Source organism: Balaenoptera ricei, chromosome 2 (assembly GCF_028023285.1).
Source record: "Balaenoptera ricei isolate mBalRic1 chromosome 2, mBalRic1.hap2, whole genome shotgun sequence".
Lineage (NCBI taxonomy): Eukaryota > Metazoa > Chordata > Mammalia > Artiodactyla > Balaenopteridae > Balaenoptera > Balaenoptera ricei.
The window spans coordinates 148,823,286-148,848,996 of record NC_082640.1 but is presented as its reverse complement, the minus strand read 5'-3'; the positions used below and the strand labels follow the sequence as shown (position 1 = coordinate 148,848,996).

The following is a 25,711-nucleotide window of genomic DNA, read 5'->3' as shown; positions in this document are numbered from 1 at the left end:
CTGCTGTTTTTGGATGGAATGTCCGATAAATATCAATTAAATCTATCTGGTCTATTGTGTCATTTAAAGCTTGTGTTTCCTTATTTATTTTCATTTTGGATGATCTGTCCATTGGTGTAAATGAGGTGTTAAAGTCCCCCACTATTACTGTGTTACAGTCGATTTCCTCTTTTATAGCTGTTAGCAGTTGCCTTATGTATTGAGGTGCTCCTATGTTGGGTGCATATATATTTATAATTGTTATATCTTCTTCTTGGATTGATCCCTTGATCATTATGTAGTGTCCTTCCTTGTCTCTTGTAACATTCTTTATTTTAAAGTCTATTTTACCTGATATGAGTATAGCTACTCCAGCTTTCTTTTGATTTCCATTTGCATGGAATATCTTTTTCCATCCCCTCACTTTCAGTCTGTATGTGTCCCTAGGTCTGAAGTGGGTCTCTCGTAGACAGCATATATATGGGTCTTGTTTTTGTATCCATTCAGCAAGCCTATGTTTTTTGGTTGGAGCATTTAATCCATTCACGTTTAAGGTAATTATCGATATGTATGTTCCTATGACCATTTTCTTAATTGTTTTGGGTTTGTTTTTGTAGGTCATTTTCTTCTCTTGTGTTTCCCACTTAGAGAAGTTCCCTTAGCATTTGTTGTAGAGCTGGTTTGGTGGTGCTGAATTGTCTTAGCTTTTGCTTGTCTGTAAAGCTTTTGATTTCTCCATTGAATCTGAATGAGATCCTTGCCAAGTAGAGTAATCTTGGTCATATGTTCTTCCCTTTCATCACTTTAAGTATATCATGCCACTCCCTTCTGGCTTGTAGAGTTTCTGCTGAGAAATCAGCTGTTAACCTTATGGGAGTTCCCTTGTATGTTATTTGTTGTTTTTCCCTTGCTGCTTTCAATAATTTTTCTTTGCCTTTAATTTTTGCCAGTTTGATTACTATGTGTCTCAGTGTGTTTCTCCTTGGGTTTATCCTGTATGGGACTCGCTGCACTTCCTGGATTTGGGTGGCTATTGCCTTTCCCATGTCAGGGAAGTTTTCAACTATAATCTCTGCAAATATTTTCTTTGGTCCTTTCTCTCTCTCTTCTCCTTCTGGGACCCCTATAATGCGAATGTTGTTGCGTTTAATGTTGTCCCAGAGGTCTCTTAGGCTGTCTTCATTTCTTTTCATTCTTTTTTCTTTAGTCTGTTCCGCAGCAGTGAAGTCCACCATTCTGTCTTCCAGGTCACTTATCCGTTCTTCTGCCTCAGTTATTCTGCTATTGATTCCTTCTAGTGTAGTTTTCATTTCAGTTATTGTATTGTTCATCTCTGTTTGTTCTTTAATTCTTCTAGGGCTTTGTTAAACATTTCTTGCATCTTCTCAATCTTTGCCTCCATTCTTTTTCCGCGGTCCTGGATCATCTCCACTATCATTATTCTGAATTCCTTTTCTCGAAGGTTGCCTATCTCTACTCCATTTAGTTGTTTTTCTGGGGTTTTATCTTGTTCCTTCATCTGGTACATAGCCCTCTGCCTTTTCATCTTGTCTATCTTTCTGTGAATGTGGTTTTTGTTCCACAGGCTGCAGGATTGTAGTTCTTCTTGCTTCTGCTGTCTGCCCTCTGGTGGATGAGGCTATCTAAGAGACTTGATGGGAGGGACTGGTGGTGGGTAGAGCTGACTGTTGCTCTGGTGGGCAGAGCTCAGTAAAACTTTAATCCAATTGACTGTTGATGGGTGGGGCTGGGTTCCCTCCCTGTTGGTTGTTTTGCCTGAGGCAACCCAACACTGGAGCCTACCTGGGCTCTATGGTGGGGCTAATGGCAGACTCTGGGAGGGCTCACGCCAAGGAGTACTTCCCAGAACTTCTGCTGCCAGTGTCCTTGTCCTCACCATGAGCCACAGCCACCCCCTGCCTCTGCAGGAGGCCCTCCCACACTAGCAGGTAGGTCTGGTTCAGTCTCCCCTGGGGTCACTGCTCCTTCCCCTGGGTCCCAGTGCACACACTACTTTGTGTGTGCCCTCCAAGAGTGCAGTCTCTGTTTCCCCCAGTCCTGTCAAAGTCCTGCAATCAAATCCCGCTAGCCTTCAAAGTGTGATTCTCTAGGAATTCCTCCTCCCCTTTCCGGACCCCCAGGTTGGGAAGCCTGACGTGGGGCTCAGAACCTTAACTCCAGTGGGTGGACTTCTGTGGTATAAGTGTTTTCCAGTCTGTCAGTCACCCACCCAGCAGTTATGAGATTAGATTTTGCTGTGATTGTGCCCCTCCTACCATCTCATTGTGGCTTCTCCTTTGTCTTTGGATGTGGGGTGTTTTCTTGGTGAGTTCCAGTGTCTTCCTGTCGATGATTGTCCAGCAGCTAGTTGTGATTCTGGTGTTCTCACAAGCGGGAGCGAGAGCACGTCCTTCTACTCTGCCATCTTGGTTCAGGCTCCTCGACATCAGTGATGTTTAAGTCACTCAGTCTATAGTATTTTCGTTACAGCAGCCTCAGTGGACTAAGAGAGCTTCCTAGAGACAATGGTGCTTGAAATGACTCTTGAAAGATGAGCAGTTTTCACTAGGCAGGCACAAGAGCAGGGAGAGGAAACCAAATGTTTAGGTGTGAATGAGCTCGGTATTTCCAGACACTGGAAGACAGTGGCCCAAATCCTTGAACGCTATGAATCTTTCAAAGGAAAGAAGTCATCCTGGAAGCCTTTTTGTATGAGCAGGTATGAAATCTGATGCAGAGTTTAAAATGCATCCTCTGAGGGGACCCTAGAGAATGGATAAGAGATGGAAAGAATATAGAAATAGAGAAACAAGTTAAGACATTATTGAAATAGACCAGCAGAAGAGGATATATATATATATATATATATATATATATATATATATATATATATATATATGAGTTAAGGTAGAGGGGACAGAGAGAAGTTGTACTGATATAAGAGAAATTGCAGAGACAGAATCAATATAATTTGGTACATACTTAAAAAACAGAGGCAGGTTAGGATTGCTGTGAGGGATAAGGAACTGAGAAAGACTAATCTCTTACTTTGATGACTAGCTTTCCATAAATAAGAATAAAAGATGATTGTGTTTTTAAACATGTTGAATTTGAGATGTGTGATACCACCCAAGTGAAGGCAACTTGGATATATGAGCCCAGAGCTCAGGAGAGAGGTCCAAACTAGAGATGCAGATATTTAGCAGAAGTCACAGAAGAGTGTGTAAGAGGGAAACCAATGTTTAAGGAATTGGCAGAGGAAGGTGAATGAAAAAGACGTGGCAAGGAGAAAACCAGGAACAAGTGGAGTCCAGAACCCAGGTGAGGAATGAGTTTCAAGGGAGGAATATTCAACACTGTCACTCTCAAATAAGTAAAATGGGCGAGGGGGAACTAGTCATATAATTCAGTGCATGTTCATTAGAGTAGAAGGCTAGAGGCCAAACAATAGTGAGGAAAGAAGCAAGTAGGGGCTAGGGAAATGGAGACTGCAAATGCAGCCTATTTTCCCATTAACCCCTTAAACTAGACTTAGGAAGGTTTAAATCCACCGTCAGAAGCTGTAATGCCCAGTAATTTGTTGCTAGTAACTGCTATTGAACTGGACTTCTTGTAGCAGAGGTACAGAGGTGTGGGATGGAAGTGGGAGCACTTCAGTCCACTTTGGGACAGCGGCTACATGGAGAAGCACCTTGATGTGTTTTTTTTTAAATAAATTTATTTATATTATTTATTTATTTTTGGCTGCGTTGGGTCTCTGTTGTTGTGCACGGGCTTTCTCTAGTTGTGGTGAGCGGGGGCTACTCTTCCTTGCGGTGCACGGGCTTCTCATTGCAGTGGCTTCTCTTGTTGCGGAGCACAGGCTCTAGGCACATGGGCTTCAGTAGTTGTGGCTTGCGGGCTCTAGAGCGCAGGCTCTGTAGTTGTGGCGCACGGGCTTAGTTGCTCCGCGGCATGTGGGATCTTCCTGGACCAGGGCTTGAACCCGTGTTCCTTGCATTGGCAGGAGGTTTCTTAACCACTGCGCCACCAGGGAAGCCCCCCACCTTGATGTTTTGAGTCAGACGCATGTGGTTTGGAATCCCAGCTACTTTACCAGCTAGAGACATGGAAAGAGTTACTGAACCTCCCCAGAACATTTGTCTTTTCTTTAAAATTAGGAATAATAATCCACCCACCTACTCGTGGACACACCTCACAAAATTATGATTATTAAATAATATAATGTAATTAAAATATTTAACACAAAGGTAAGGTTACACTTTGTTGAATGCCTATGGGTGTTATATTTATTATTATTGATATTAACAATCAAGAAGTTCTTCACCTGGAGTGCTCTACAAAATCAGTAAGGACTCTTGGCAAGGTCTCTTGGGCACTTGCAGTGAGATAGCACATGGCAGTGGTGAGTTTTCCTGTGAAGTCTGCATTCCCTTGATACTCTACCATCTGCAAACTGATTCAGGTCTATAGATTTAGCTTCTAACCAAAATCTTTTTATGAACAATTCCTGCATGAATCATTCACAGAGCAGCCAAGAGAAAGGAGTAGTTGCCTTTTAAGACAGAAATACAATTTTCTCATTTAAAAAAATCTGTAAGAATAAATAACTCACATGAAGGTATTTAAGTAGATTCTACCTTTTGTGCAATTTCTCTACTTTATTTAAATAGCCAGTCTAGGATCCTATGGTGGGCAGACTCTAAGGTGGTCATCCTTACCCCCATCCCTCCCGCCTAGTGTCCATACCTTTGTGTGATCTCCTCCCCTTCAGTGTGGGTGGGACTTGTGATGTTCTTCTAACTAGCAGAGTATGACAGAAGTGATGGAATGTCATGCCCATGATTTCATTATGTAATATAAAATTCCTTTTGCCAGTGGTCTCTCCTCGCTAGCTTGATGTAGTAAGCAACCACATTGCCCATGTGACAAGGAACGGTGGGCAGCCTCTAGGGACTATAGGCAGCCTCCAGGAGTGAAGGGCAGCCTCCAATCAACAGCCAGCATGAAGCGGGGGCCCTTAGTCCTACTTCTACAAGGAAATCAATTCTGCCCATGACCTGAGAAGGCTTGGAATGTCCACATGAGAAGGCAGCCCAGCTGATCCTTTGACTGCAGCTTTGTGAGACCCTGAGCAGAGGACCCAGCTAACTCATTTCTGGATTCCTAACCCAAATAAACTGAATAATAAATACATATCATTTTAAGCCACTAAGTTTGTGGTAATTTATTATGTGGCAATAGATAACTAATTCAGACACCATTCAGTTAATTGTGCAGTTAAACCAATCTAAAAGGGTGAGTTAGAGAGATTTTCTAATAGCCAGGGGAGTAGCCATGATCTAAATCAAAATTATCAAATGAAATATTGCTTTTCCTGACTTGTAAGAGATGTGCATTCATAAGCACTGAGAAGCAGGTGTTCGTGGCACCAGTGATGACAATATGCCATATGTGGTGACACAAGGGGTCCAGGTCCATCCTTGGAACAGGCTTCTGATCAGTGCACAATGTAAAGGCAGTGGGGACACCCATGAAAGGCACTGGCTCCTCCAATAGAGCTTTTGTTTCTTTGCCACCGGATTATCTATTCTTTCAACTTCTGGAATCCTGATTTTTTTCTGGTAAGCCACCTGTTCTCTATGCTCACACCACGTTTCTTCTGGTAAAGGTCTCTCTCCACCAACCCCAGGAATGACATGTGACTTAGCCCTGGCTAATCAGAGCTCCACATTTCCCTGATCTCAGGGATTGCTAAGGTTTGCCACATGATTCAAGCCAAGCAGAGAGAATCAAGCCAATGAGTGCTAACCCCAGGATTTTTTTTTAAGTTGCCAGAAAGTGGCATTTCTTTCTCCACTAGATTATAACCTAAGAGGATATAAATCTGGAGCTTCTGGTGACCATCTCACTACACATGGAGCCAGAGAATGGAACCAGCTCAGATGGATGCAGAAATAAGAGATTGAGGGAGAGAGAGAAACCAAATTCCAAAGACAACATTTGAACTCCTGGATATACCTTCTCATTGAACAAGATTTACCCACCCCACCCCCCCATTTTTCAATTACTTGAGCTCAACCACTCTTCTTCTTTGCTTATAAGGAATTGAGAAATTCCCTATATAATTTGAGTTTAGTTCAGTCGTATAAATAGCATGGTTTCTGGTACATAAACAATATTGCCTCAATGCCATTTTACAGCTAAGAAGTCCAACCTTGCAAAGGGAAGTATCACGAGTAAAACTGATCTAGCACAGACTCAAATGAAAGTAACTGCTGTCATTATAGGTCTAAATGCAGGAGAACAATTTTCAAACTTTCCATACAAGCAGTGGCTGCTTTTTGCAGGATCAAAACAGGATAAAAACTAGGCAGTCCCAGAAAAACTTGAAGTTCTTATTTTGGTTTTGAAATAGACTTTGATATCACAGCTTAAGAAGATAATGCTTGAAGTTCCAACTTCATAATGGTTTCTTTTCCCCCAAAGGAACTGATTTTTGAAATGATATAAAAGTTCTTGAAGTCCTTCCGTGTCATGAACAAGAGAGTCTCCTGTGATAATCCTGTATCTGACATCCTTAAGCAAAAGATTTATGAAACATCAGAAAAATCTCAAGAACAACAGAAACTCCAGAGTAATAACTAGACAGTATTACCGATGACCAGATGCTGATAAGCTTCAGCAAAACCACATTTTACAATCAATCCACCAAACACAGTCCTCATCCTACCCCATGGCTTGTGCGTTTACTGTTCGCTCTACTAGGAATGCTCTTTCCTTCAGATCGCTACATAACTGTTGTCTTCCCAGACAGGTCATTCTATATAAAGTACAGGAAGGACAACCTTATATAAAATAGCACTCACCCAACTAATTTTTATCCCCTTATCCTGTTTTATTTTTCTACATGGCATCTATCACCTATGTTATATTAATTTGTTTACCTGGTGAACATCAGAATGGGTAAGACTTAGATGTCCATTGTGCCAGTTACCTATCATCTCCAGAAAGTCCCAGTTCACCTGCAAACTGTAGCTCTTGCACAATTAACAGAGACTATTTCAAAATCTACACAACTGCTTGAACAACGCTTTAATTACTACACTGGTCAAGGTCCAGTCAGGAAACAAAACCCACAATAGGTATTTCAACAGAGGGAATTTAATATAGAGAATTGGTGTCACAGGTATTGGGTATCAGAAATAGCCCAGAGATTGTAACCGCAGGAAGCAGCTACCACCCCTCTGGCTGGGGAAGCAAAGGGAAGAGGTCAAGGTTATTATAAACTAGGAGCTCAGAGGTGAGGTGCTATGGATATGCAGCTCAGACGTCTGAGGAGGGGAAACTGGCTGGTCAGTGCTGTCACCTCTGAGTGGAGTACAACGAGCCTGGATCTGGAATGCTCAAAGAAGCTGGGGACTAGAATCCACACTGCTGACAGCACTGTGAAGGGCAGTGCTGAGATGCCAACAACAGGAACAGTGAGCAAAGACAGGAAAAAGTAAGCCCTTTCTCCTTACCTCCCATCTTCCGCTATCCCTCTACGGCTCCTCTTGACATAGATCAGAGAATACCCTCAAGCAAAGGCAAACGGGAGTTTGCAAAATTCCAGCCCCAACCTCCAAAGCAGGATATGGAAGAATGGATTTGAGCTGAGAGACAACAGTTTAAAACCCAGCACATATCCTAATGCATTTCTCCAATTTTATTTTCATAAGAAAAATGCCAAACTTCAAATGAAATGGTACAATGCTTGACTTCTGACTGTATTATCACTAGCTCTTTCTTGTAAACCTTGTCCATTTTAATCCAGAGTACCATAGATGAACTTTGGGTGGTGCAGGAACCCATGAAATTTCATTGCTAAAAAAGTTTGATATGTTATGTATGTATCTTCCTGCATAAGTAGGTTCATAACTTTCATTAAAGTTTCAAAGAAGCCTGTAACACCCCTTAAAATTTGGTATCACTGTCTCATGTTCTCACTCATTATTTAAACTTGTTATGGAAAACACAGACAACTTGTAGATTCCTTTAATGCCTTACACACACTATTGGTTATGACTGTTCGTCAGTCATAACTGTTACACACACTATTGGTTATGACTGTTTGGGAAAAGGAACCAATTTGAACCACTGCAAGAAAAAGTGGGGATAGAGCAAGAGTATCAATTCGAGGGACCTCAATGAGGGAAGAAATTACCATGTTTACAAAAGGGCCTCAAAATGGGACTGTCTCTTTCATATATCCCATCTAAATACACTCTAGTATATGTGCTCAGAGATATACTTACATTGCAGAATTATCTGTTACGGTAGTGAAAATTGGGAAATAAATTAGATGCTCATATGAATGGATAAATTAGATCAACAGAAGAATGAATCAATTAAATGGAATGTTAATTAATACAGTGGATTACTATATAGCAGTTAATATAAACCATATGGACATGTATCCGAACAATGTAAAAGTGTAACATTGAGTGGAAGCAAAAACAAGTTGCAGAATAAAATACGTTCAATATTATATCATTTGTATAAAGCTTTAAAACATGCAAAATTATGTGGCACATAATTTACAAATACCTGCAGCAAAAGAATAAAAACACAATAGGAATCATAATGCCCAAATTTAGGTTTGTTTTACTCCTAGTAGGGAGAGAAGGGGAAGAAACAAAGAGGGGTCCTCAGGGGACTCCAATGACCTCCATCCTGGATGGCTTCTTTAAAATAAATCTGAATTAAATATGGCAAAATGTTAAGACTTGGCAAAGTTAAGTGGTGGGTGTTTGCTGTATGATGCTATATTTTTCTATGTTTTTGAAATGTCTCATAAATTTAAAAACTAGGAAATGTGAAGGGCACTAAAAGCTCCATTAGCAATGGCCTAGACCACCCCTTAGCATAATTATCAAGAGCTCAAAGGGAAGAGAAACTTATAATCACACCTCAGCAACTCTTTCCATTGCAAGGCTCCTTTTCAGAAACACTCTCCACAAGGGTGGACACTGGAAAAGAGTACCAGGGAGGGAGAAAGGGGACTTACCAAACAAAGGAAAAGATAAGAGGGGAAGAAGAGAAGAGGATAAATGCTCCATGTTATTTTAAAAGATAAGCAACACACGAACAATACAGGTAAGAATCTCCCTCAGCAAGAAGAAACAAGGTACATAAGTGAAAAAAGTTCTTATTAAGCTGTAGTTCCTACCTGGCTCTGGTTTCTTCCCTGTTGAGCTAGATAATTGCAAAAAATAATACACCTGCCTCAATTATGGTGTGTGCCTCAGGGCAAGGAAGACTCCTGAACTTTTACTATCAAGTAATTCCATTATTAAGGAAAATTTTCTGGTTCCTTGGGAATTGTGAACATGGAATTTAAGCTTATTTGTAGCATAATTTACCTCTAATCCATTCCTAATGGTGGTAAGAAGAGGAAAATAGAAAACGGGCTTTCTCATTTTAAACCTGTCCTTAAAAATGTCCTACCGTGTGTTATAATATCCAGAAATTAAGGCAAAAATTGAATCTCTGTTTGACCATTTATATAAGTTACGTGTTCTAACTTCTGTCCATATAAAATTGTGTTACATGTCTGAAATTTCCTTTTAAAATGACACAAAGTTGCAAAACAAGTAACAATGGCAATAACAACCTCCTTGCCTTAAATATCAAGGCTCTGAAAACTGGACATCAGCTCCTGGCATGTTCATTAATACCCACCTTTTCTAAAACATGCAAGTCAACATAGCAAGAAAATCAACTTCATAAAGCATTTAGAAAACAAATTCTGAAGCTTTTGCAGAATACTCAAACTTTTTCATGGACAATTCTGGATAACCAATGACATGGGGGCAAATGCTATCAAATGAAGTACTAACAAATGAAGATAAATTTAACTAGGGATGGGTTTACTTTCAAGAAATCACTTGGGCAATGAAAAAGCAAAGTTCCAGTATTGCAGTTAAAGGAAAGGCAGGATGCAGCACTTCACGTTCAGTAACACATCCTATAGAAAAGAAATGAAGCCTGTGTAATTTATAAATCAACTGCATGCTCTTGCCTGATACCATCTACTCTCAATTGCCACAAGCAATCCCCAAAACATCGACAGAACAAAATACCTTCAACCCATAAAAGCTTGAGACCAACCAGTAACTAAGAACTGGTTGGGACAAGATTTTCCCATGTTTCATTAGCCTTGTCGAATAATCTGATTGAAAAGTCAAATTATATCACCATGATTTCAAAGCCTGCTGTTCTACTTTCTAAATACACTCCATCTAGTCAAAGAGTGTTTCTAAAGTTCTACATGCCAATGTACTCAGAACACATTAATTCCATTAGCAGGCTATTTCAGGAAACAGTGAGCATATTTCTTGGAAACAAATATATGTGGTTGAAAAACAGCCTCAAAAAAGTATGAGGTGAAAAACTGAAAACAAAGATGATTTTAAAATGCAATAGAACTCCTTCCCATCACATATTAAAGGTGTCATAATTGCTCCTCGACTGAGAAGTTACTTGCTGTTTGGGATTTGGGTCTTTAAACCAAAAAGCCTATCTTGAGATGGCACTAAAAGGACTCTATCTGCCTCTTAATCATAGGCAACTGCTAAATGAAGTGTATCTATTTTCTCTGTTACATTACTATTGGCAACCAGGTCCCCAGTAAGTGCCCAGAAATGTTTCCATGGTTACAAAAAGCATTCAGCATCCCTCTTGTTTTGGGCCAATTTATCTTAAAATCTATTGTGGAGAAAAATATGGCACATTAAGGAGCATAAAATCAAGATACAACGTTATGAAAAGAATTCAAGGTTAAATGGGAAAAGCAGGCTTGACAAGGCTTTTTAAAAAGTGCATATAAATCACTGATTAAAATGCTGCCTTTTCTTAGTGTATCTCCAAATACATCTCTCTAATAGACTGCAAAGCAGCCCATGCACTGAGGCTGACGTGATCTCCAGTATAAAGGAAAAAATGAGCAAGTGAGGATAATTTAAGAGTAATAATCAGCAGGTAAAACCCCCCCAAAAAACCAGGGTTTTAATATTCTTGCAGCTGAGAGTCCAGTCCCATATTCTAGTTTCAGAGGGTCCTTAGGGCATTTAAATATTTTGACGAAAGAGAGGAATAAGAGCTTTTGTTCATTGTCTATAAGGCATCTGAAGTAAATCAGTGGACTCCATCTCATCAGGGAGAGAGAGAAAGAGGGAAGTTCTCTAGAGACAACTCAGTAAAGCTCCTCCATCTATAAAGTCATGAGTGATTTGGGCTAACGGGGCTGTCTCATTCTAGGTCTCTGCTGCACTCCCAACTCCCACTGCCACCAAAGAGCCAGGGCATTAAAAGCATTTTTGCATCTTCTGGAACATGTTAAACAAATGGTATAAGCATTTCAATAATCTGAAGGAGAGGTCCACGGTTTATGCTTGTGTAGATTTGTCCATTCCCCCCAATGCTTTGTACATGGTAGGCATTCAATAAATATTTGGTTAACTGAGGAAGGACATCATACAAGACATCTCTTTACAGAGGAATGTTTCTCCCCATACTACCTATACATACATGCCACCCTTTATCATTTTTCTATTCCTCTTATTTTCACTGTGAAATGGAGAGAAGTGGGAGGGATTTAAAGTCATAATGCTATTAAGGACTAATTTGAAGAATTTCACTTCCAAGGAAGACAGAACAGATATACTTTTTCCTATTCTTCCCCCCAAGTACAACTCAAAACTCTAGACATTGTATATAAAACAAAGATGAGAAGATTGAAAGATGCTGAGAAGAAGGCAGACCAGCTAGTGACCATGAGACTCAAGGAACAACATGGAGGTGAGTTTTCTGGGTTCTTTTGTCTCATATATCTCAGACTTGAAGCTGAGGAAGCTGGCAACCCAGAAACGCCAATGAGCACAGACCAAAAAACTCAAGAAATGCCTGTTCTCTCTGTGCAAAGGGCCAGGAAATGGACAGACGACCCAAACAGAAAAGTTTTAGACAATAAGTGTCTAAATCCAGCCAAATAGCACAGAAAAAACTGTGTCCCCCACCCTCACTCACGCCAGCAAAGGCCAGAGAGACAGCCTAGACTTCCATCCTCACCAAGCTTTAACGAGGGACCCCAATATCCCCACTAGGGGATGCCAGAGAAGGCTGAGCAGGAATCCAGAACTTTCATCCTTGATGGCCAGTAATGAGCATCCTGTACTCCCGCAGTATCAGTGAAGGGCACATGGGGAACCTGCACCCCACCTGAAGTAATGAGGCACCCCTGCCCCACTCTACTTGGGTGGTGTCAGAGGAAGTCTAGTGGAGACTCAGGATTTTCACCATCAGGGTGGCTACCTTCACCTCCATGTCAATGGAGACCACATGGAGAGATGGACCTGCCATCCAACCCAGCATTAGTGAGGAGCACTCCTTCAAGGGTTAAGGAGGCCAAGAGGGAAACCTGGACTTCTGCCTCCACCTAGCAATGATAAGGTGGCACCCCACTGCCCCGCCAGAGCCCCGTCAAAGACTCTCTTTAGTTGAGAGGCCTTTTAGGGGGACTTATGTCAAAATAAGGACAACTATTTCTCTTTATGTGTTCGTATCAGCTTACACACTGTTTCTTCTTACCAGCTACTACAATAGCTCCCTAACATATATCCTTTCCTCCAGCGTAGCCTGCAAACTGATGCCACAGTTATCCTTGTAAAATGGAGTTCTGTTGGTATCACACTTGATTAAGAGCTCTTTGAGATTCCCAGCTGCTTAGGAGACAAAACCTAATCCTTAACACAAAAAACAAAGACCTTCCCAATTGCAGCCTATGCTACTAGCCCCATCCCTGAAAATGTCAGTCTTGTCCACGTGTCTGTGTTCATGTCATTCCTTCAAATGGAATGCCTTTCTCTCTCCACTCACCTCTTAAATTATAATTCATTCTTAGGGCTTGTAGTCCTATATCATCTGCTCTGTGGAACCTTCTCTGATCACCACTGGCAAAACCACCTCAAAAGTTACCACGTAGATAACTGTTCTAATTTTCCACAAACTTTTAAAAATGGGACTACTTACATGTAACTATCTCTTAGGCATTAGAAAACTCCTTAAGACCAATATTTTATCTGTACATTTATCTCCAAGCCCAAACATGCCACCCAAATTAATGAGAATGTCCAATTTAATTTTAGAGTTTAGTGTTAAGTGTGCAAAGCTCTATGTTCTAGCTTCCACTTAGGATGTAGAAAAATTGGAAATAATGCTCTTGCTCTTTAAATAAAAATTAAATCTGCATAATATGTCAAATTACACATTTTAAATCTCATCAGAGAGCTGAGATCATAAAGCAACCAACTAATCCAAAAGTTACAAAAAGAAAACTTCTTTCCATGGGAGAAAGGACAGAAGTGTTTGCTTGCCAGGGGCAGATGCTGGATTCATACAAGCTGGCAAGAAAAATTAAGCTAATATTTTCAAAGAACTTCTAAAGACCAAGTATGTACTAGTACAAGAGTAGAGAACCCATGGGAGCCACAAACCCCATGGAAATTGAAACCCACTTAGAAGCCTGGCACCACAGAACTCACCTGGTACTCACAAGAAAGACAGAGTGGAGCGGGGCAGGGCAGGAGTGGAGAAAGGTTCTCTCATGGTACAGTCCTGGAGTAGGGGGAAGAGCAGCTGCTATAGACAAAATCAGAAGTCTCACCAGGATTCCTCTCTCATCTTTCCACTATGGGATAAAAGCCACAAGCCACTTGGGAAAGGGCAGCAAATCCTATCATCCTCAGACCATAGGTAGAGACACATTAAGGTGAGTGAACAGAACAGAATAAAAACTACCACCACTGGGGAAGAGGTAGAAAGAAGTCCTGGAGTCAGACCAGTGGAAATCCCCTAACTCTGAGGGAGGGGCAAGATTACCAAGAAGGCCCTAACCCAAGACACAGGAACATATCACCTGCCTAAGACAGAGGCTGCTCCAGAACAGCAGAAAACAGAAACTTCCAACACAACAACACCATATGAGCAAACACCAAGTAATGAATAACATCAGGCTCCTTCTGGGAAAGGGCCAACAGCCTGAAAACAGAGACCCTCTCTGAGGTACAGGCAACGAGAAGAGACTTGAAGCTGAAGATGGAGCAGATTTTGACAAAGCTCTGTAGCAAACAAGCCCCTACCCTAAACACAATGTAATAATAGAGGGTTTTGAAGGCTATACTACAAGGAGATAACAATAACAACAACAAAACTGAAACCCAGCTCATATTCTGACTAAACTGACTCAACCCCTTCACACTAAAGGCCCAGCACTAGAAAAGGCTCACCTACTTCCAGGCAGACATACTATTTACTTCCCCTACATCTGATGTTCAATTTTCAGTCTAAAATACAAGAAAAGCAAAAAAGCAGAAAGGAAAAATACACTGTCAAGACACAAAGCAATCAAGAAAGCCAAACTCAGATATGACTCAAGTGTTAGAACTATCACACAAGGAATTTAAAAGTACTATGATTACTATGCTAAAAACATATTAATAGTGGAAAAAGGGAGAAACATGCATGAATTGATGAAGAATTTCAGCAGAGAAACTGAAATAAATTTTTAACCAAATCAAAATGCTAGAAGTGAAAAACAAGGTAACAGAGATGAAGAATACTTTTGATGGACTAATCACCAGACTTCATACAACCAAAGAAAATATTAGTCAACTTGAAGACTATGTCATTAGATACTACTACCCAAACTGAAATACAAAGAGAAAAAAAAAGAATGAAGGAAAGAAAAAGAACATTCAAGAGCTGTGGGATGATATCAAATGGGCTAGTATTTGTATAATTGGAATACTAGAAGAAGGAGCAAGAGAGAATGGATTAGAAGAAATATTTGAAGAGATGATGGCAAAGAATTTTCCAAAAGTAATGAAACTCACTAAATCACAGACACAAGAAGGACAGAGAACACCAATAAAAATGAATACCAGAACACACACATACACATATGCAGTACAAATATAAACGTACACACACACACACACACACACACACACACACACACCTAGATATATGCTGCTGAAAACCAAAGATAAAGACAAAATCTTTAAGGCATCCAGTGAGAAAAAAAGACACATTATATGCAGAGGAACAAAAGTAAGAATGAAAACATGCTTCTCATAGGAAAACTATACAAACCACAAGACAGTGAAATGGAAACCTTAAAGTGCTAAAAGAAAAATAACTGTCAACTCAGAACTCTATACGTATCTAAAATATATTTCAAAACTAAATAAGAAATATTTTTCAGACAAACAATAACTAAGATAATTCATTAGCTGCATATATGAACAAGAAAAGTTAAAGAGTGCTTCAAATGACATAAATGATGTAAATATAGAATTCTTTTCTTATTTTAATCACTCTAGGAGATAACCAACCAACTAAAGCAAATATCAAATATCAGCGTATTGAGTATTTATTGAATATGTAAAAGTAAAATATGTAACAACAAAAAAATAAAGGATGGGAAGGAAGAATTGGGAGTACACTGTTGTAACATCATCTAACTATACCTGAAGCAGTACAATATTATTTCAAGATAGACATGATTAACTAAAGATATATGTTGTAAAATCTTAGGATGATCATTGAACTTTTTTTAAAAGAGATAAAAATAATGAGCCCATAGTGGAGATGAAATGGAATCACAAAAATATTCAATCCAAAAGAATGCAGAAAAAAATAGGATAAAAGAAACAAAGAATAGATGAAACAAATAGGAAAAAAATCTAACAAAATGACAGATTTTAATTCATTTATCAATAATTACATTAAATACAAACAGTTTAAACATACCAATTAAAAGTAAATGATTGTCAATTTGGATAAAAAAGCAGGACCCAATTATATGCCACGTACAAGAATTCCACTCTAAAGATAAAGATAGATTTAAAGTTAAAGAGTAGAAAAGAACATGTCATGCCAACACTAATCAAAAGAAAGTTGGAGTAGCCATATTAATATCAAAGTAGACTTTAGGTCAAGAAATACTACCAGGGATACAAAAAGGTACATTATATAATGACCAAGAGGTCAATTCATCAAGAAGAAATATATTTCTAAAATGTGTATGTATTTAACAACAGAGCTTCAAACTACATGCAGCAAAAACTGAAAGAACAGAAAAGAGAAAAATAGCCAAATCCACAAGTAGAGTAACCAACAGAACAAAATAAGTAGACAAAATCAGTATAAAAATAAGTATACAGAAAATCTTAAAAACAGCCTCAAACAACTTGAAGTAATTTATAGAACACTGTATCCAATAACAGCAAAATGCACAGTCTTTTTAAGTACACATGAAACATTCAACAAGTTAGAACATGTTCAGGATTATAAAACAAACTTTAATATTTTTAAACTAAAGTCATACAAAGTATGTCCTCAGACCACAACTGAATTAAACCAGAAATTGGTAACAGAAAGTTATCTAGAATATTCCCAACATTTGGAACCTAACCTACACACTTTTAAATAAACAATGCATCAAAAAGGAAGTCAAAGGGAAATTAGGAAATATTTTAATATAATGAAAATAAAAACAACATATTAATATTTTTGGATGTAGACAAAGCAGCACTTAGAAAACTGCATCCATTAAATGATTATATTAGAAAAAAGAACAAATTATACCCAAAGCAAGCAGAAGGAAGAAAATAATAAATAACAGAATTCAAGAAAATTAGGAACAGAAAAACAATAGGGAAAAATTTATGAAACCAAAAACTAGTTCTTCGAAAAATATATAGACATATAGATAGTCCTCTACTCAGACAGACCCCACACCCCTGCAAAAAATGAAGATAAAAATTACCAATATCAGGAAACAATGGAGACTACTATATATCCTACAAACACTAAAAGGATAACAAGAAAATACTATGTCCATAAATTTAACAACATAGATGAAATGAAAAACAACAATCCTTGAGAAACACAAACTGCCAAAAGTCACTCAAGAAAGACAGACATCTTGAATAATCCTATACACACTAAAGAAACTGAATTTTTATTTCAAAATCTTCCAACAACAACAAAAAAATTCCAAACTCAGCTGACTTCAATGGAAAATTCTAGCAAATATTTAAGAAATAAATACTGATTTAACACAAATTTGTCCAGACTATAAAAAAGGAGAAACATTTCACAACTCTTGTTATGAGTCCAGCATTACCCAGATACCAAAACTAGACAAAGACATTGCGAGAAAAGATAACTATAGACTAATATCCCTAATGTAAATTGATAAAAATTCCTCAACAAAATATTAGCAAATCAAATCCAGCAATATATGAAAAGAATAGTACATCATGACCAAGCAGATTTTACCCAGGTATGCAAGACAGGTTCAACGCTCAAAAATTAATCAGTATAATTCATTTCAACAGATTAAAGAAAAAAATCATATGATCAGCTCAACAGATGCAAAACTGCACTTGACAGAATTCAACATCCTTTTTGATTAAAAACTCTCAACAAATTGGAATAGAAAGAAACTTCTTCTATATAATAAAGAGCATCTACAGAAAGCTACATCTAACTACTAAGCAACAGTGAAAGACAAAGATTTTCCACTAAGCCCAGGATCAAGGCAAATATACCCACTTTCACCATTCTTATTCAACATGATAATATAGTGTAATCAGTCAAGAAAAAGAAATAATAGACATGGGTATTGAAACGGAATAAATAAAACTGTCATTTGTGTGATTATATTATTATCTATGTAGAAAATCCCAAAATAGCTATAAAAAAGCAATTAGAGGTGGGGCTTCCCTGGTGGCGCAGTGGTTGAGAGTCCGCCTGCCAATGCAGGGGACACGGGTTCAAGACCTAGTCCGGGAAGATCCCACATGCCATGGAACAACTAAGCCCGTGAGCCACAACTACTGAGACTGCACTCTAGAGCCCATGAGCCATAACTACCGAGCCCTTGAGCCACAACTACTGAAGCCCACTCCCTGAAACGGGAGAGGCCACCGCAATGAGAGGCCCGCACACCACAACGAAGAGTAGCCCCCACTCACTGCAACTACAGAAAGCCCACGCACAGCAACAAAGACCGAATGCAGCCAAAAATAAATAAATACATAAATAAATTTTTAAAAAAAAGCAATTAGAACTCATCACTGAGTTTAGGGAGGTTGCAAAATACAAGATTATATACAAACATCAATGGCATTTCTATATACTAGCAAGTAGCAATTGGAAATTTAAAGTTATAGATATACTATTTACAATTATATCCAAGAAAAGGGAAATACTTAGGTATAAATCTAACAAAATATGTATGAGACCAGTATGCTGGAAACTACAAAACAGGTGAAAAAAATTAAGAACTAAATAAATGAAGTGGTATACCATGTTCGTAGATTTAAAGACACACTATTTTTTTTTAACATCCTTATTGGAGTATAATTGCTTCAAAATGGTGTGTTAGTTTCTGCTTTATAACAAAGTGAATCAGTTATACATAAACATATGTCCCCATATCTCTTCCCTCTTGCGTAAAGACACACTATTATTAGCATGTCATTCTCTCCAAACTGATCTATGGATTCAACAAAATTCCAATGAAATTCTCAACAAAGTTTTTTGTAAAAATCAATAAGCCTAATCTAAAAACTATATGGAAACAACTAGAATGGTCAAAACAAGTTTTAAAATATAAAATTGAGGGCTCACCTGATTTCAAGACCATAATGCTATAGTAATCAAGACAGTGTGTTATTAGAGAAAGAATACAAATGCAGATTAATGGGAAAATATATAGAGTCCAGAAATAGACCCACACTTATATAGATAATAGATTTCTGACAAAGATATCAAAGCAAACAATGGAGAAAGAATAGTCATTTCAACAAATGGTATAGGAATTATTAGTCACCTACATGGTGGGGGGAGGGCTTAATCCACACCTTGCATCATATAAAAAATACCTCAAAATAGATCATAGCTCTAAATGCAAAATCCGTAACTTTAAGATTTCTAGAATAAAACACAGGAAAAAAAATCTTTCTGACCCTGGGTTATAGAAAGATTTCTTAGATATGATACCAAAAGCACAATTCATAAAAGAAATACTTGATAAGGTGGATTTCATTTAATTAAGAATCTCTGTTCTTTGAGGGACATTGTTAAGAGAATGAAAATTCAAGCCACAAAACTGGGAGAAAATATTTTTAAAGTACATTCCTCATATTCAGAATAAAAACATAGTCCCCAAATCTCAAAAATAAGAAAACAAACAATTCAGTGAAAGTGGGCAAAAGATTTGAAGACCCTACAAAGAAGTCATACAGATTACAACTACATGAAAATATGCTCAGTGTCACTAGTTATTAAGGATATGCAAATTAAAGCCAAATGGGATGTTAAAACCTATGAAGGGTCTACGATTTTATCCTACTTGCATCTAACAAGTTTGCCTGCTACTGTTTTATAGATGTTGGCAAAGATGCAAGATTTCTGGGTTAGAGACAAAGGACAGTTTATTACTCACAGTACTTCCAAGTACCATGGAGGTAATGCAGAGGCAGGCCCAGATACATTCCGTGCATGCAATGGGTTTATGTCACCAGGGAACACCAAGCTTGGAAAACCTCTGTCATTTGCAAGCAAATTTGCCTAAGCTTTGCCCTGAAGAGAGACATTAACTTTATTAGATTGGACAGCAAACAAATATCCCCTGTGCTCTGGAGGAACACACTATCTTCCAAGGCTGTCATACAAACACCCTTGAAAAGATCATCCAAAACAAAAGGCTGTTTGTGGCTCTGCCCTGCTCATAGGACATGCAAGACACCAATGGAGAATTATCTCCCTACATGAGTTATCACCACACACCTATGAGAGTGGCTAAAAAATAATAAGAATAATACCACAAAGTGTTGGTGAGGATATGAGTGACTGGAAATCTCATACATAACTTCTGAGAAAGCAAAATTGTACTCTGGAAAACAGTGGATTTTTTTTTTTATAAAGTTAAACATATACTTTCCATGTGACCCGGCAATCCCACTCATAGGTATTCACCTAATTGAAAACATATTCACACGAAAACCTATTTTGCAAATGTTTATAGTCGCTTTATTCATATTGCTAAAAACTGGAAACAACCGAAATATCCCTCAACTGCTGAATGGATCAACAAATTGGGGCCTTCCTGCAATGGAATACTATTTAGCAATAAAAAAAAAGCAAACCATTGGAACACATGACAACACAGATAAATCTCAAGGGTGTTACAATAAGTGCATTATGAAAATAGCCAGCCTCAAAAGGCTACAAACTGCATGATTCCATTTATATGACATGCTGGAAAAGGCGAACAAGAGAAAGAGAAAACATATCAGCAATTTCCAGGATCTGGAGGTAGGGAAAAGGACTGGCCCCAGAGGGACTTGAGTGATAGAACTATTTCATACCTGGATGGTCGTGGTGGTTAGAAGACCATGTGTGTCTGTCAAAACTCACAGAACTGTGCACTACAGAAGGATGAATTTTACTCTATGTAAATTATAACTTTAAAAAGGGTGGGGGTGGGAGAGTTATATGTGTAAACTCTAGAATCAGACTACCTGAGCTCTGCCTCTTTCTAAATGTCAGTCTTGGGTAGAGTCCCAAATTCTAATCATCAATTTTCTCAACTGTGAAGTGAGAATAATAGTAGTATTTACCTCGTAGAGCTGTTAGCTTTCCTTGTTGTTCCATCAGTAATTATTATTTGATGTCCTATTATATACCTAACACTGTGTTTGATAGTTAGGATACAGAAATGAATCTGTGACATGGCTGCTGGCTTCCAGAAGGCTACAATCTAGTGAATCAACATTTCCCGAATGAACAAATGAACACAATTGTTTAATTGCCATTAGATTATTACAACGATTACAAAAATTAACAGAAGCCAGTGTTAAGCATCTATTGAGCCAAAGTCATGTTAATAATTTTAAATATAGTTCAACTTTAGCAAGAATTTTCTAAAATAGGAATAGAAATTTCAAGTCAAATCTAAGAAATCCTATTAGTAGTCCAGACATTTCTAGGATTATCTCTATAGATAATTTTAAAAGGCTTGCAATTGCATTTACTTATAGTTTATCAGATTCAGAAAGAATATTAGGCTACCTTGGTTCACCAATTCATTCTAGCATTTAATAGTTTAATTTGAGTAAGAGTGTCAAGAAAGCATTATACATATATGTGGAATCTAGAAAAATGGTACAGATAAACCGGTTTGCAAGGCAGAAATAGAGACACAGATGTAGAGAGCGGACATGTGGACACCAAGGGGGGGAAGGGGGAGTGGGATGAATTGGGAGATTGGGATTGACATATAAACAGTAGCATATATAAAATGGATAACTAATGAGGACCTGCTGTATAGCACAGGGAACTCCACTTCGCTGTACAGTAGAAACTAACACAACATTGTAAAACAACTATATCCCAATAAAAAAAAAATTTTAAAAGAAAGCATTATAAAAAGAATATGAAATTATATTTCTTCATTTACTAAGACTGTATGTACCTGGATAAAACATTCCTCTAAAAAGATAAAGCTAAGAGGAGTCACTGAAAATGGATGAAGACACTAAGAAAGTATTCCGAAAAAGTCTGCTCCCTCCAACAAGAAGAGAATTAATGAGTTCACCTTTTACATTAAAAGATCTGAAAACCTGCATGAGCTATGTGTGCATTACAAACACACATCCTATATACACACCCAACACCTTTCTCTGCCTATCATGTATCTCTCTGTCTCTCAATAAAATGGAATGTCCTTACTTCAGGCTTAGAGTAACAGAAGCGTGAGAAATTTATGCCAGAACATACTACAGCTACTTTTATAGAGTTAATTACATTTTCACCATATTCATTACGCATTTATTGAAGGCCCATTATATGCTCAGTTCTGACAGGATGAAGCTCTATAGGCAGTTTGTTTTAAATGTGTCCTTTCCATTCAAGGCTAGAAGAAAAGCGAGCTATTCTTATTCCAAAGATTTCCTATCTACTGTCATCTCACATCACGTCTCAGTACAACACTGTGAGAAGTGTTCTTGGAGTGTTATCAACTAAAAATTTTGCAACAAGTATGGCTTTTTGCACAGGATTTCACACTGAATAATATAGTAACATCTAGAGATTCCTAACCTAGTTTAAAAAAAAGAGAATATTTTAAAAGATGTTTTAAGCAGTATGACATATGCACGAGGGTTTTCTCAAACAGAACCCACAGACTCGTTTTCACCGTTTCACTTGCTCAGAACTATTGTTTTGGAATATGGAGCCCACCAATGTGGATCTTCCAAAGTTTTATATATTGAAAATATTCCTAAGGATTACAACTCTCATTAAGAAGCCAGTATGTGGAAAGGTATAAGAGACAAAAATAAAATTCAAATGATAACTAAAACAAATAAAAATAAAATGAGTAGAAATGTCCTTTGGACAAACCCATAGAAAATGATTACTGGCTAGCTTACCTTGCATTTTTCCATTAACGTTTTCTAAAATACCAGAAAGGTAGCTGTCAAAGCCCTGTTGAAGGCCACTCCTTTGCTTTTCAAGGTGATGTTCTTCCTTGGCAATAGAAGAAAGCACATGTGGTGGCTTTTGGTTATCAAGGGTCTGATTGGGCCACTGGGTCACTATGGAACAGGAGTCCTTTGCATGCTGGCTAAGTCTGGGGCTTGAACTTTGGGCAGAGTCCTGCAAATCACTATTACAACAGGAGAAATGATCCACTTCAAGAAACAAGGAATTTATGTCCTCTTGACTCCAATTGCTTTGTTCTTCATCTTCAAAGTAAGTTTCCTGAATCTGAATATCATCTAAGTCCTGGTCTAGCTTGTCACTCAATTTAGAGTCTTGTTTGTTGAAGTTAACCAGCAAAGCAGATAACGTATCTCCTGCTTGCTGGAGAGCTTCATAAACCCGAGATATCCAGGAAGAGAGAGGCTGGAAGAGGTTCTGAGCATCCTGAGATGCCATGGTCAACAGCATGGCCAGCTATCTGATGTCTACAAGTCCACTTGTTCCGTTCCTTCAATACTCTGGACTTAATGTGAACTATAGAACAAGCATGATGAGAAATTAAATTGGAGGTCTCTCAATGGCTGTGAATATTTCACTCTCAAAACTTCTCAGCTGAAACAGAGGAAAGAAATACTTACACCTGTTAAAGTTACAACCTCAGGCCCATCACCAGATTCCTACAATCAATGTCAAACAGTATTTGGGGACAAAAAGGGGTCATCATTGAAATCCTTAAGGCAGCTAAATAAAAGCGACTGTAAAAGTCTAAAGGTATCAATAAATTATTTCAATGCCTGTTCACCTCTGCAGACATGTGCAGAACTTCCATTAGCACTAATAGGCTCTATTCCTGTGGACTGAGAGAAGTCTATCCCCATAGACCGTACTTAACAGTGTGAAAAGGGATAAATGAATCTTCATTAAGAGGCAGTCGGACATGACATTTCAAAATCCAAGAAAGGTTGGATGCTTCATCTATGAATCTGCAGATCACAGAGAGCAGGCTAATAAGCATCTCTGCTTCATGACACGAAGATTTATCCTTTCAAAGGAAATGTGTGCCTGGAATTAAAAAGCTTTTAACAAATCTTAGAGCATGATTTTATATTTTTATGCAATTTCTAGAAATTACACCTATTCTTGGGAAACAACCAACCTCTGAAAGACTGAGGGTGGCAAGTGGATTACACAGCTTATTGGAGACATGTCCAGAGCATTTTGTTGCTTTTGTCTGTGTTCCAACTGCCCAAAGACAGCCCTCTACAGCCTGCGAGACTCCTGGGAGACACTCCTTCCCACGAGATTCATAACCTGAAGGAGACAGCTACAGGACGTCGACAGAGCAACAGGGCACGATGAACACTCTAGGGCTAAAGATCTATACTTTCACAGATATGCATGTATGCACACAGATATACAAACATGTACACATATACCTGTGTATACATAATCATATGTTATGTGCATTATGTGTGTACATACTTATCTTATTGCCTTTACACTGCTCATCCACAGCTCAGGATGAATGTTATACATGACAGCAGAGCCTAAATTCCCGCTTGCACTTAATCACCCCATCTCTTTTATAGTAATAGCTTCCTTCTGACCAAATCAGCAATCCTGTAAATTTCAGCCATCTTGACCTCAGGCTACTACATGTGACATGATTGCCTACATCCTCCTAAAAACTTCTCTTTAGATTCTGTGCTAGCCATACATTGATTCATTCAATAAACAAATACTGATTAAGTGCCTATTAAGTGCTGGGCACAATGCCAGGTGTAAGGTAACCCTGAGGTTTCTATCCCCATGGAGCCCACATTCCAGTTAAAGGGAAACTGAGCTCTCTGCACTTTCCTGACGCTGAATAATTCATGTGTCTGTCTTTCAGGCTCTTCCTTGTCTAAACACCAACTACATATATGCAATCACTCAATTGTCCTACAGTTTCTCCTCTTCCCCCTTTATACTCATCAGCTGGGAGAGTTGACCCATCCATAAGTCTCAATTAACACTTTTTAAAAACTCTAAAATATACATCTCCAACCCTTAACTCAACCCCTCTTTCCAGACTTGTGTCTGGTTAACTAAGCCAGTGGTTCTCAAACTCTGCTGTGTCAGAATCACCTGATGAGCTAATAAAAAACACAGAGGCCCAGGCTAGTTGAAGGAAAAGGCTCTGGACCTTTGCATTTTTGTCAGGTTCCCCAGGTAATTCTGACAACCACCAACGTTTGAGAAAGGCTGATCTAAGGGAATAGCTACACTGGGACAACTCACCAAAATCTCAACTTCAGCTCATCAAAACCTAGCACACCACTTTTGCTACAACAAATGTTCAACACTCTAGACTCACGTTTTAGTGGTTGTGAATTTCTCCATTCAACCCTCCCCCTTTCCATTCCTTCCATCCCAAGTTCTGCTAATTTGAGGTCTATGAAGATTCACTTCCATTACGTTTTGTATAGTTATCGCCTTTCCCCACACTCGAATTTCCTCAGAAATTACATACCTAATTGGTTTCAGTCTCTAATCTTCCCTGGCCTCAATCCATCCTCTAGGTTTGCTCACCAAACCTGATATTGCATCGGGTTTATTGCCTGTCTCCTCCCCTAGAATGGAAATTCCATGAAGGCAGGGATAGTGTGTTTTGTTCTCTAGTTTATTCCCAGTGCCAGCAAGTATGCCGAGCACATAGTAAATTCTCAATAAATGAATTAACAAATCCTACTTAAAATTGTGCAAAAACAGTGTCTAGCATATAGTATGTACTCAAATGTGTTAAACTGATTAATAAAACCTACTCAGAACTGTTGAAAACATCTTAATGTTACCATACAAATCCCCTGCTTGGTTACACTGAAGAGTTCTTTCAGCATTTGTTCCACCCCATTTCACCACCCACAGGGTTTTTTTGTTTGTTTGCTTTTCCTCCACAAATATTTTGCTTAAATTAATATGCTTTGGGGCATCCCAGACCTAGAAAGTTCCCTGAAAAAACACTGTATCACTGTGCCTTAGGTACAAGAAACTTTTTAAGATAGAAATGACATATTTTCCTTAATAATCCAATAATCTTTTTTATTGTTCTTTTATACAGAGAAAACTTTTTTTCATACACGACCCAAAATCT

The 25,711-nt window shown here is 38.4% G+C and overlaps 1 protein-coding gene across 9 annotated transcripts in view; it reads right to left on the bottom strand.

Annotated features, from left to right (window-relative positions):
* Nucleotides 1–25,711, bottom strand: part of SYT16 (synaptotagmin 16) — a 260,775-nt gene that overhangs the window by 104,405 nt on the left and 130,659 nt on the right. For 3 of the 9 annotated variants that reach the window (XR_009500931.1, XM_059914361.1, XM_059914362.1), the window contains exon 1: nt 22,527–23,046. The exons of the other annotated variants lie outside the window; for them this stretch is intronic. Coding sequence is in view for 2 of the 3 variants with exons in the window: in XM_059914361.1 (XP_059770344.1) it covers nt 22,527–23,046 (520 nt within the window). In the remaining variant the exon portion in view is untranslated. Of the gene's footprint in view, nt 1–22,526; nt 23,047–25,711 lie in introns of those variants that run through there. 9 annotated transcript variants of the gene reach the window in all.